The sequence below is a fragment of the Acipenser ruthenus genome, chromosome 21, assembly GCF_902713425.1.
Source record: "Acipenser ruthenus chromosome 21, fAciRut3.2 maternal haplotype, whole genome shotgun sequence".
In the NCBI taxonomy this organism is placed as follows: Eukaryota; Metazoa; Chordata; class Actinopteri; order Acipenseriformes; family Acipenseridae; genus Acipenser; species Acipenser ruthenus.
In genome coordinates this window covers 8,603,619-8,617,230 of record NC_081209.1, presented here as the reverse complement: position 1 = coordinate 8,617,230, position 13,612 = coordinate 8,603,619, and the positions used below count along the sequence as shown (strand labels likewise).

The following is a 13,612-nucleotide window of genomic DNA, read 5'->3' as shown; positions in this document are numbered from 1 at the left end:
TCGATGTAAATCTCTGATCCCCACTTCCACAGTAAAATTCCCATTCCTTGGTGTTGAAATCCATCATTCCCTGCTCCCTGATTCTAATTTCTATGCAGCTCACAGACACCTAAATACCACTGCGTTAAAAATCCTAATCCTATAAACATGGGCCTCTTCCAAGTGTATATTTATATGGGTATACTATTACAGAAGCATTTCTTCTGTGGGCTGTGCATCGAAGCCTGTAGGTGATGCATTGAGCACTGAAGCATGTGCAACACAATCAGCCTCCGTTAATGAGCATGGCAAATAAAGAAACAACAATACAGAAGGATAAATAACACACGTAATAGAATGTTTAACAGCTAAGAAGTCAAATATTTAGAAAACGTATGAAGTGTCCCTTTCATGTTGTGACATAGTGGCCCTTGATATTCCCTGCTGGCCCTTGACTAATCAGTCACATCTGTCAGTGAAGTGCTGAGTCAAGCAATGAGTAATTTTGTTTCATTTGTATTTGGCCAGTTTCACAATTCATTTTATTTGTGGTTGATTTTAACAGGGAAGAACCCAGAGGATGTGGTGAAGAGGTACATGGAAAAAGTGAAGATGGTTCCCGATGAGGTAAGGGGAGAGCTCAACCTAACGTGGTAGTGTGGTGCACTGGCTACAGGCGCAGGTGCCAAGACAGCATCCCTTTCCAGTTCTGCCAGCGAGCGAAAGGGCCTCAGTTTTCTATGGAGGAGCTGGACAATAAATGAATAAATGAACGTTTACATGGGTAAATAGGATGCCCTGGGCGACTCATTCATTTATTTAAGGTCTGAATCATTGATGAACGGTCATACAGCCTTGTCACATTGAACCAGTGCTGCCCTCGCTGCCCATGGTTGACTTACATCAGCCAAAAATGTGGGTGGCCACAAAGTGCCTGCAGCATGTAACAATGTCACCTTTCAACAGCTCTGCATGTGTGTGTATATATATATATATATATATATATATATATATATATATATATATATATATTTGGAGTAGAGTAAGTGGGACTGGAGAGTTGACGGTCACATTGCGATGTGAATTGAATGCAATGAGGAAGTCTGTTCAGAGGAGGCAAATAGGTTTCTTCTGACAAGCACAAAGCCAGGTAAAGGCAGATTTAGAGGACCATGCATATCGAGGCGTCCAGGCCATTCAGAATGTGTGCAATTCAAAATGTAATGTAAAAGTAAAACAGAGCAAGTGGAAGGATCACTAGCCGTTAGCATGCTGCATTTCTATCACTAGTAGCAGCACTGAAGACAATAACACTGCTTTCCACAGAGAATTTGGTTTCATTCAAGCTCTGCTTTTCATAAAAGCTCTCGTGAAAGTTTTCAGTACAAAGGTGGTGTCTAATTTTCTGTCCAGCTCCTGTATGCTCTCGGCACATCTGGCCTTGGTATAGAAAGTCTCGCTTTTTGTCGAGGGTTTTCTGGATGATTAAGAATCGTTAGTGTGTGTGAGTATTCTAGTGTGAAAGTAAAATGGTTTGGTTCCATTTTAATATTGAATTGGTGACAGTACAGCAGTTTCACCCATTGCATGTTTTTAATATGTGCTTTATTAGCCCCATTGTGTATCAAGCTCAGTTGTGTCCTATTAAACCCATAGTAAAACCAAGAATGGATCAAACTGCTATGCAATGGGAGTCTTATTTCCATCCCTGCTGTATTTATATCCCCTACTGTTTAGATCAAGTGAATTTTAAAGCATTGGTCTGCCCTCCTTTCAAAGAACAGTGTAGAGTTGCATTATTTACAGTGGAGGCAAAGGGTTAAAGACTTCGCACGAGTAGAAGACTGCATGTATTTAATCTTCCCACCGGACGAAATACGTTATTCAGGTATGGAACTGCTGAGTGTGTTGGGAACCTGCGCTGTGTGTTATCTCTCTCAATCTGTGTCCTTTCCACTATAGAGAAGGCCCACTTCAGGGTTCCCGTTCATGAATATAATCTTGACAAATGAAGAATTGATTTGTATTCGCCCTGTAAAATGACACGCTGGTTCCTTATTAGTCCCCTGTGGCTGTGAGAAGGAAGTATTTGTCATGTCCAGATCTATGTCAATTTAAGTGCAGGGTAACAGCTCAGGTTAATGTGCAGTGCTTGACGCAGTAAGTTGCAGGGATATTTTCCCTGGACCATGCAACTCTTGCTAATTGCCTAAGCTCATGGATCAATCCAAAAGCTTACTGCTGTGTGCTTTACTATGCTGGACTGTGCTCTGCAGTCCTACAGATACGTGTGCTTTACTATGCTAGACTGTGCTCTGCAGTCCTACAGATACTACAGAATTCAGAGGTTTTCTTCTCGGTGGCAGGAATAATCAGTGACATTTGTTTTTAATTGAGCTGTAAATGCAGTTTTGTAGTTCCAATGTTGATCCTATTAAACAACATACTGTACATAATTATAACATTAAACAGTTGGTAAGGCCTTTTCTGTGCTGTTGCCATGTACTGTCCAAATATAGCTTCCTCTTTTGTGGATTTGGTCTGTGTTCCTGGTGCATTTTAGTATAGTTTTTTTAGCACCCCCAAACAAATGTTATTCTCAGTATATGGCTTGTTTGAATTGGACGCAACAGCATGGAAAATTCATAACTTGAAACATGATATATTCATAACATGTTATCATTATAATGGTTTCAAAGTCAATGTACTGGAATTGAAAAGTGTATGTATGTGACTCGTAGCCATAGAAGGATCTACCACCATCCTGTGTTCATATTACACTTTTAAACAAAATATTTAAACATGAATAAATACTGTAAATGACTTCATTTTTTCCAAACAGTTTGTCTGTTTGTGTTTTTATTTACCTATTTTTTTTAAGCTGATGTATACAGTAGAAGCTGTCATATCCAAGTTCCAGGGGTCCATCGGATATGTGAAAATACCGTATTTCACAGGGACTCGTTACACTACATTACAGTTGCGTTATTGACATCAGGGCTTTATAAATTAACAAATTGAGGTACAGCAGTGTGTCTAAAACACCAAAGTACGGTATTGCACGTATAGGCCTACTATACAAAGAAAAGCTGTACAAATGAGTGCAAAACAAAGCTGTAATACAGTATTTGTCCATTTACAAAACAGCATTCCACAAACAGTTCTTACCATGCTTTCTCAGTCCGAAACTGCAAGTGTGGTAAGACAGAAATGCTGTTTAAAAAAACAACCGCGACAACTTACAAAAAAGCACGCACACAAATACAAACTGCCGTTGTTTGACGTTGAAAAAAACTTGTTGTTTATGTTTTTAATTGTACAGTAAGTGTGTGAATCACTTGTTTTCTGGTTTTCTTTTACTGAACCGTTAAACTGAGCAGTTTGTTTTATTGTGAAGTGTCAGCATCTAAAAAGTGAAACTGTTTTTTTTTTTTAAATCTACAACTGAATCCATTCTGCGGGGGAGGGAGAGGTGTTAAAGAGTTTGCGGATATCTGAAATTTTAGAAGAGAAGAAGGAGGCAAAGTCATCAGGGGAGATAGAGGAGGGAGGAGGAGGGGGGGGAGGGTTTAGGAGGGAGGAGAAGGTAATAAAATGTGAGGAGAAGATAATAAAATGTGCATTGATCTGTTTCCATCAGTACCAGTTGGTAGCAGGATGTGTAAATGTTAATAGAGGGGATCGTCTCTTACAGGATCGGATGTGATAGGTTCTTCTGTATTTAATACATTGACTACACCGTCCACCGTACTGATCAGTTATTTATTACATGCACTTCTGTAACTGGGAGGATTTAACTCCTTACATTACAACATGTATTTAATAATATAACTAAATGTAAGTACAGCTTAACTACAGTGTAGTCAATGTACCTCTTCTTAATTATATCCAAAATAAGAGGATTCTGCTATAAAGGCAGTGTCTAGTTCTGTGTCCTAACTGTGACCTCCCGTTGCCAGGACTGCACTATCTGTATGGAGAGACTGACCACCTCGTCCGGCTACGAGGGGGTGCTCAGCCACAAAGGGATCAAGTCGGACCTGGTGGGCAAGCTGAGCAAGTGTGGCCACATCTACCACCTGCTGTGTCTGGTAGCCATGTACAACAACGGCAACAAGGTGAGCGACTGAAGCTAAACCAGTGGAGGAAGAGAAAGGGGCCCATTCGCAGGACCTTATTGTGGGCCCCTCCAACACTTAACAAGCATAGAACAAGTCAAGTGTTCAGTATTTAACAATATCTAATTCTCCGAATGTGAGCATGTATGAAACTGTTTATAACTACATGTAATAAGAAGGTTTTCTACTCACCTACTTGAATTGCATCTATACATCCAACCCTATGCTTATCGTTTCTGCACGTCATAACATGGGGAGTATAACAACACTAAAAGGGCAGTAAAGGTCTTTCTCTGGGATAATATTCTAAAGGAGCAAGTGCATACAATACGTTCCTTGGTTACTATCTAATTTCATATTTAGTTTATTTAAAAAAAAAAGATTCTGTTGTGTACTGCTTTGTTCCATAGTTAGTTTATCCTTCTGTGTACCACTAAAACCAGCTGTTGACAGTCCAGTTTGTTTGCATTTCCCTGCTTTCAGCTGTAGGAATATTAGATACAGTATACCCTAATTACACTGTAATTCTACAATAACTAGAAACATTAAAGTTGAATTTGCTAACACCTCTTGTAAATACTGTATTTTATTTACAATATAATTATTACTATGTAATCTTGTGTATAGTTGTAGTGTAATAAATGCAGCTTATGTTAAGTCTTACTGGCTAGTCAGATAATTCTATAATTACATAAAGAGAGTATGTAATTACATCAACAGTAAAGTGTAAGTGCCTTTTGCTGCCCTTTAACAAGTCATGTCATCACCATGGTTACCGTTGTCGTAGGATAGGGCCCAGTTGTGGCTGTTGGCCATGTTTAGATAAAGTAACTGTAGATCCTGGTTTAGAATATTCTTTTGCAAGGCAAACAACTGGAGCACCTCTGAGCTGGTCTTTGTGTTTGGTTTTTGACACCTCCTAGTGCTGATATTTCAGCCTGGGAATGTGTGACAGTTTTGTTGACAGGCGAATACAGTTGTGACAGCTACAAGCCATTTCTGCTGAGTATGGTTGCTTATAAACCTTGTAAGCACTGTGCTACAAGCTCAGGATCCCTCTGCTGGTTAGTGTAGCTGCCAGGGACATCAGCAGCTCATTATAAAGACATGAAGTAGCCATCTCCTCTCACAGGGGGTAGGCTAGCTGTGAGCTACTTATTTGGTTCAATATAATCATATGCACTGTATATGATTTATTTCTTTTTTCCAGCTAAGTATTTTTAATGGAAAGAGATTAGTTATTCTTTTTATTTTTTTATTGTATTAAAAAAGAATACTGCAAATGGCAATTAGAGAGGCAGACTCTCAGCAGTGCAAAAGTCACAGCATACAGTATGATTACTCAAGAACCAGGAGACAAGCAAAGCAACATGGCAGATGGTAACAATCTCAGTAATAGAACAACATAACCATTGCAAGCATCATGAAAAGGTAATGTAGAAGTAAACAAACATTTTAAGTGGTATTTGCAGTTTTATGTTCTTATAATACAGCATTTAAGCTAGAGGTGTAATAATCAATAATAATGCATTAAAAAAAACTATTATAACTATTAATTCTATTATTAAAAAACAAGAAGCCATACGTTTTTTTCTCATCAGAAAAAGAAAAAGCATGTTAGCTACAGGTAATCGATCAATTATTGTGGCTTACAAAATAAAAACCATGGCAATCAGTAGTCGATTAATAGATTTATTGTTATACCTCTAATTGAATTCACATCTTATTATTTAGGCCTACCGCTATACTGTGTCCTCCTAACTTCATTGATAAAACTATATTTTGTGGGACAAATTGTGGTTGAAAATCTAAAAACCTGAATTTTAACGTTTGATAAACCAGTGAAATATATCGGTAACCATCACAGAAAACAGAAACGCCCCTCACCCTCCATGCCTGTTGAGTTTGTGGTTTGATTTCTTCTCCAGGACGGCAGCCTGCAGTGCCCCACCTGCAAGGCTATCTATGGTGAAAAGACAGGCACACAGCCCCCTGGGAAGATGGAGTTTCACGTCATCCCCCACTGCCTGCCCGGATACCCCGAATTCAAAACCATCCGCATTGTCTACGATATCCCTGCCGGCATCCAGGTGAGTCTCTCTGTTCCAATGTACGCTTGCCTTTCCAGACATGGCACAGAAAGAAAATATATTTTACAATATGAAAACGATATATATATATATATATATATATATATATATATATATATATATATATATATATATATATATATATATATAAAATAGTTCTGTTATGTTTTTTTTCCTATGGTCCGTTATCTATTAATCACTCTGTGTATGGAAGTTGCCTGAAGTCCCATTCACGCACAGTTCTGGCTCGGCGGATGGGTGCATTACTTCTTGAAATTGGCCATCGCTATCAGGATTTAAGTGCATGTTGGGTGGACTTGATTTTCAACTACATTCTTACCACCTTCCAGAATAATCAAGGGTATACCAGGAGAACAACCCCATGGCGATGCATTATCCAATGAGCTATAAAGTGACAAGGCAGTGTATATATACAAATGAACACATGACAAGTGCCTTGCAATGCTTGAAATTACAATGACTCCCATTGTGAGGAAGCTGAGTCACCCAGCCCCCAAGCTGATACGAACAATACATTGAGCCACGTTTCAGACAGGATACCCCTGGGACACCTGGAGTCTGTACAACACTTAGGGCTATTATTAATCACAGGAGGCAGCTGCCGTGTTTGAATATACCCTGCATAGAAACTAGGCCAGCCATGGAATCCAGGCCAGTGATTCCGAGGCCTGACTCCAGCTCTAGCCCTTCCCTGCAGGCAGCGTGTCACTCCTAGGCTTCCTGGGACTCCGCAACGCCAGGAATACGTGACCTGAGGAGAAACGGAGAAGGGTTCCTGTGTTCATCCGTCATACAGCGTACATAGGGAAACCTAAGGAAATGAGTTGATTTAGAGATACTGTCGTGCCAGTGTGCTCAATGCAATCAATCTGTTATGTAGCCCTTGCTAGTAATGTTAACGTTTGGGTTTTTGCATGGTAACTGGTTCTGTAATGGTATCCTGATAGGTTTTTCTAGGTTGTTCGTCTGTTTGTTACACTGTGCATGGGAAACAGGATAACTGCCTTGATTCTGCATCTTCCCCTAACTTGTATCATACACTCCTGGCCCCCTATAGATGTTTCACATTGCATTTGGCAACAATCCAATAAACTCGTCATTTTATACAAATATTTGTACCCTTTCAGGTACTGTGTGATTATTACACGATAATGAGGACCCTCTGTATGTGTGCACAATGGATCCATACCAAGCTCACCAGGGACTACTATTACTGTTATTTCTTTAACAAATAAAACTAATAGCAATGCATACTGCATATTGATAGCAACACACCAACAATCTTGGAATTCTGAATGTGTTTGTTTTTACAGATATAGTTCTAATAGGATTTAGAACTCTGGATTGCATTAACCACCTGAGGCTTCCGGGGATTATCCCTAAAATGAAATGGTTGATTCAATCCAGGTGGATTCCCTGGAACTGTAAAATGCCTTAAAAATTGCAGCTGTGATTTATCAAACCCTTTGTTAACATACTAGAGTAGTTGCTGATTCTCGTTTGAAGCTATGGATGATTTACCATGTGGTTGGTCAATTGTCCTGCAAAAAGCCAGCAGTTCAAGGCTGGTGCTGGTGGCAGTGAATATGGGAGGCCGGTTCCCAAGCCAGGGGTTTGCTTGGTTGCGTGGCTGAGATGTTCCTCATGTCTTCCCAGGGCACCGAGCACCCAAATCCAGGGAAGAAGTTCAGCGCCAGAGGATTCCCCCGGCACTGCTACCTGCCAGACTTAGAAAAGGGAAGGAAGGTACGGCTTCTATTCCATTATTCACACCTGTGTTTACAATCGGAATATTTCAACATCTTATTGCAGAGAGCATTACCATATTAGCTTCCAAAGTACAGAACTACTTGACATATTACCCTTTTATGAACTGGTTGTCTCAATTCCATGAAACTTTCCTGACATACTGTGAATGTAGGTCATGTGATACGTCCGTCTGTATGTCATGCCTGCGTTTCTTTGCTATGACCTATTATGGTGAAATGGTGCACTGTACTGTAGGTATTTACCACACATTCTGACCTATCTGCTGCCTAGTGATTACACAGTGATGGATTGGAAGCTATGGGCCTATTCAAAAGCATATTTTCAGAGAGAAACAAATTAAAACTAACAAGAATGTCTCTGGGGCAGAAATATAACTGCTCTTTCTGCAACTAATTTGTTTCGTACTAGTTTTATGCTGTGGTTATTGTTTGTCTGAGGCCTCAAATTTCTCAATGTGAAAAGGTGACTGTAAATGTGAATTGGATTTTTTTTATGGTATTTTTTCTAAGCTATTAGTGCTAAAAATGTATGGCTCACTCCAAGCAGATATTTCAATAATGCACTTCCGCTTGACCTTTTAATTGACCTTATTCTACTTCAGGAGGTCGCATGAAGGAGCGTAGTTGACATTTTTGGTGTTGACTGCTATCATTCTTGATGTGCCGCATTGACATTTACTTATTTACTAATAGCTATGAAAAATCTACCATTAAAAATCAAAACATGATGTCAGCATTATTAACTCCTCAGCTGCTAGGAGGATTATCGTTAAACACTGTATTCAGATAACAGTACATCATAGGAAAGTCTCTTTCTTTCGGTTTCCCGATGCAGGTCCTAAAGCTGTTGATAGTTGCCTGGGACCGTCGCTTGATCTTTACCATCGGCACGTCCAACACCACTGGGGAGTCGGACACGGTGGTCTGGAACGAGATCCACCACAAGACAGAATTTGGCTCCAACTTGACAGGACACGGCTACCCAGATCCCAAATACCTGAGCAATGTCCTGGCAGAACTCTCCGCTCAGGGAGTGACCGAAGAGGGGCTGAAAGACTGAGGCACAGTGAGAGAGAGGAGCAACTTGTGACGAAGAAGGAACTTCTTTACTTCACGCAAAAGGAAAGCAAAAGGAATCTTCTTTAACTTAGTGACTTGCTAAAAAAATAAATAACCACTATTTCTTCTGCTTTAGCTCCTTTTGCCTTGGGCTTGCATTATCTTGCCAAAAAATGAAAACTAAAATGGAGGAACAAAGTTCTGAGCCTGCCCTCTGGGAGGAGCTTAGAGGGAGGCTGGGACTGCTGTATTTGTATTGGTCACTGTGTCTGTGGGGGTGGGGCAGAGTAGGGAGGCTCTTCCACTTACAGATGGTAGATTGTCAGGAAAGGGCAAAGTCGCCAATTTAATGTTAACCGTTTTCTTTGTCTTGAATAAATAGATCAAATATAGGAATATATTAATGGATTCATTAACATACCTTGCTGTTGTTATGGAGCTCAGAAAGACTATGGTTTCAGCATATATATATTTTTTTTAAATAAGTTTACGAATAAGCCCTATTAGTTAAAGGAGTGTCTGAATATTTTAGTATTCTCAACTAACCTTTGGAATGGAGAATCTATATGTAATCTAACTGTTAAAATGTATATTTGTCCTACAAAGTAGCTAAACACACAAAACTTACTCCAGTTTAGTTTGTCAAGAACCTGCAGATTGGAAGCTTTTGTCACTTCTACATGCAAAAATGGAGAAATGTTTAACTTACCTTAGTATAGATTTATATTTTCATTTTTACTCCCTATTTCCCCTTTTTTAACATTACAATTTTCTGTTTTTGCTTGTCAAGTCGTTATATTCTATATACTATAGTTTGCGTGCTACCAAAAAAACCTAGAAACTGCACTGTGGTAAGATGTATGACCTTAGCACAGCTTATACTTTAAGTTCTGCTTATGGTAGCCACTTCTGGTGAAGAATTTCAAAGAAAAGCTGATTCTAATGACCTTGCAGTTGTTTCTTTATAGCAAATGCATTAAGAAAAGGAGTTTAAAGACAATGGTTCCAGCAACTTCATGAGATTTAACCTCCTTTTCAATTAGCTTGCCAATACATGTTCAGAATATATGTATTAGTATAATAATGTAGATGTATTTAGACCATTTATAAACATATTTCCTCAACCAGTCCTCCCAAGATTTAAAATAAATCCTTAAATTGAATTTCTTACATAGTGGTCTATTTGTGTCCCATTCGGTGTCCCTTGCATGTTTAAAAATATTTTTTTACAAACAAGTACATTATATTGTAAGAAGGCTGTTACTTCACAAGTCCATGCTAAAAGTATGAGCTTTATAAGTGTTTACTGTGAAATGCATTTAGTATAAAAGAAACACCAGCCCTTCTAACTTCATAACAGTGGAAACAGTTGAAGAGTAAACAGACAACAAGGAAATATTTAGTTAGTATAAATCTGAACATTGCAGTTTTAACCCCCTAAGAACGAGGCACTTTTTAAATGTTTCATGTTAAAAAAAATTGAATGAATTTCATGTAACCCTTTAGTTTAGGTATCTGTTATAAGTGGTTATAAACAGTCTATAAACATGTTATTAATTATGCTATTAACAATTATAGAATATGTATAGAAATAACAAGCCTGGTATACACTTTTGCCATTTTTTTTGCTATTGTTTATAATCAGGTATAATGAATATAGTCTGTCTGCCTGTCTTTTCAGGTCTGTTTGTCTTTCTATCCCTGCCTGTCTGTCTGTCTTTATACAGGTAGTGAACAAAAAAAATGGAAACACCAATGTAAAGTCACTTAATAGGGTGTTGGGCCACTATGGTATCCCGCTCCCCGCTCTGTGGAGTTCTCGGCGGACCGTTTTTGATGAAACTGGCTGCTTGCGCCCCAGGTTGAAATTTGCAGTCAATTGATCTGCAGTTGCTCGTCTGTTTTGCCTTGCACTTCGAATTAATGCACGGATATCACGATCGTGGAGTATGCGCTTCCGCCCACTGTTGCCCTTTGCTGATGATGTCTTTCCCTCGGAGTTCCATGCCGACATCACCTTAGACACCGTTGCTCGTGAAACATCAGCAAGTTCAGCTGTCTTGGTCACTGAAGCTCCTGCCAAACACGCCCCAACAATCACCCCTCTTTCAAAGTCACTGAGGTCTCCTCTTGCAGCCATGCTAGCCATAATTATAGACAACCAGGCCTGTCCAGCATTTTTATACATGACCCTAAGCATGCTGGGATGTTATTTGCTTAATTAACGCATGAGCCACACCTGTGTGGAAGCTCTTGCTTTAAATATACTTGGTGTCCCTCATTTACCCAAGTGTTTCCATTTTTTTTCACTACCTGTATGTTAGTCTCACCAATTATATGGAGCTGCTTTGCTTTTGCAATGCAGTTATTATACACTTTTGACATTGTTTTTGTTTTTTTTGCTATAGTTTATAATCACTTATAACGGATACCTAAACTAAAGTGTTCAGTGTTTTTTTCATAAATAAAAAACCTACATTATGAATGCAATAAATATATGCATTTAAATATATATTGTCAAGAAGGAATCCAATGAAAGTAGCAGAGTTTGAACAGGATAGCACTCAGTCCTCTCCTCCATCCTTTTGGTCCCTCAAGTCTAATCACTAGGCCACCCTGTCTCCTAGTCCATCAGCTCTAACCATTAGACCACACTGTCTCCCAGTCCCTCAGCTCTAAGCATAAGGCCACATTGCCTTTCAGTCTCTCAGCTCTAACCACAAGGCCACACTGTCTCCTTGTCCCACAGCTCTAACCACTTGACCACACTTCCTTAATCACCCCTCAGTCCTCACATAGCCTCACTGCTTCCAATATGTCCAAGTGGACATATGTTTTTTTTAATATATTGTCTATTTACTTAATGATCTGAACAGCGGCAGATTCTAATTAATGCTAATGTTTTCCTGGTGATTTAATGACCCCCTTATTAACATCAGTAATGCAATATGAATACAGTGAAAATGGGACCGCAGTTAAAGATTATGTTTATGAATTTCAAAATGGCAGCATTAAGACCTGACACGGTTTACATAATTAAAACAGGACCCTTTGAATCATACCCTCTTAGATTGACTGTGGGACCCAGAATGCATATAAATCCTAACATCTGTAGAATACAGGGACTGATGGAACTGTAATATCCAGAAGTATTGAGCACATTGCAACACTGAATCTCCCCTACACATTTCCAACTGAAAACACCATTGATTTCCACGCGTGCCCTAAAGCCGATTCAATACAGCACCCAAGGAAAGTGAGTACATCTAATGGAAATTCGATGGGAATGTACTGATTCTTCTTGCCCAATGGTTTCCATTAGCAGAAGTTACTTTAGGTTATATATTGGTCCCTTTAGGCAGGGGAGGTGGGAAGTAAATAACAGATGCAACCACATGCTTTGGAGAATACCATGAAGATACTTGGGTGAAGCACAAGCCTTGAACCTACAGAAGACTTGTTGCTATCAAAGATCCATTCCAATAACAACTATGATGTGGACATGCAATAACTTTCCTAGTTCTGTGCGGTAATGCACGTCCTGACAGGATTACAGTACTGACAGGACATTTGGGACCGGGCAGCTAATTTTGATTGCTTAAAGCAAGTAGGATTTATGCAAACCTACTTCAGATCCGAGACCACAACGGTGGAACTGAAAGGAAACATCACATTAACTCCAGCACTCCACAATGCTATTTAATGTGAGCCTGTAACTGCAGTCTAAACAGGAGTGTGCTACCGTTTAGGAAACCATTGCCCATCCTATGTGAAACAGACCTAACATTCTTTGAGTTAGGTCAACGCATGACAAACCTTGCTGTTGAATGCTGAAGTTCTAGACAGTCGTATGCAGGTCAGGTTGTTTGGATCTGATTGTCTGGAGTCCATTCATTGTTTTAATGTCACAGGTGGGGAGGAAGTGGGCATGTTGTTTCTTTGTTTTTGATGTGCTCAAAAGTGCCCATTTGGAACCAAGATGTTCTGAAGACACCATCACAGACTTTTGTTAACAGAAAGTACGGATATTAAAGGAGCACAAGAATGAAAAAAAACAACAGCTTTGAGAAGCTTAGCACACCATTAAACACAATAAAGGGCTTGTCATTTTATTAGTCTTGACTATAAATTTGAACATGTTGCATGGTTGTGTGTTATTTGTGAATAAATAAATGTTCCCTCAAACAGAGGGCTGTTTGATTTCATCTCTGGCTCCTGGGATTATTGCTTTCATGCACTTCTTTCCTCTCTTTTCATTTTACAGGTACAGACCCACATACATACAGTATGTCACGCTCATATTATTACACATGTCTCAAGAACTTCTTATCCAATTGTAATGCACCTAGACATTCTTTACCCCAAGTTATTGAGAGAGTCAGAATCTGGGAACATATGGAGGAGCCTGTCAGTTGGTCTATATATATTGTTAGGGTTGTACTTGGAGGGGACATTTCTAGAATCTCTAAGATCCTTTGATCAAACAGAACTCTAAGCAGGTTAATTTTAAGCACATATAACAGGGCAGAGGCTGGGCGTGAACCGGCGACTTTGTCACTGAAAGCAAGCTTCAAAA

The 13,612-nt window shown here is 39.3% G+C and overlaps 1 protein-coding gene across 2 annotated transcripts in view; it reads left to right on the top strand.

The window, feature by feature from the left end:
* Window positions 1–13,241, top strand: part of LOC117963186 (E3 ubiquitin-protein ligase DTX1-like) — a 61,219-nt gene extending 47,978 nt beyond the window's left edge. For both annotated transcript variants that reach the window (XM_058994748.1, XM_058994747.1), the window contains exons 6-10: window positions 545–606; window positions 3,939–4,097; window positions 6,026–6,187; window positions 7,865–7,954; window positions 8,813–13,241. In XM_058994748.1, the coding sequence (XP_058850731.1) occupies window positions 545–606; window positions 3,939–4,097; window positions 6,026–6,187; window positions 7,865–7,954; window positions 8,813–9,037 (698 nt within the window). In that variant the 3' untranslated portion in view covers window positions 9,038–13,241. The remainder of the gene's footprint in view (window positions 1–544; window positions 607–3,938; window positions 4,098–6,025; window positions 6,188–7,864; window positions 7,955–8,812) is intronic.
* Window positions 13,242–13,612: the final 371 nt, after the last annotated feature.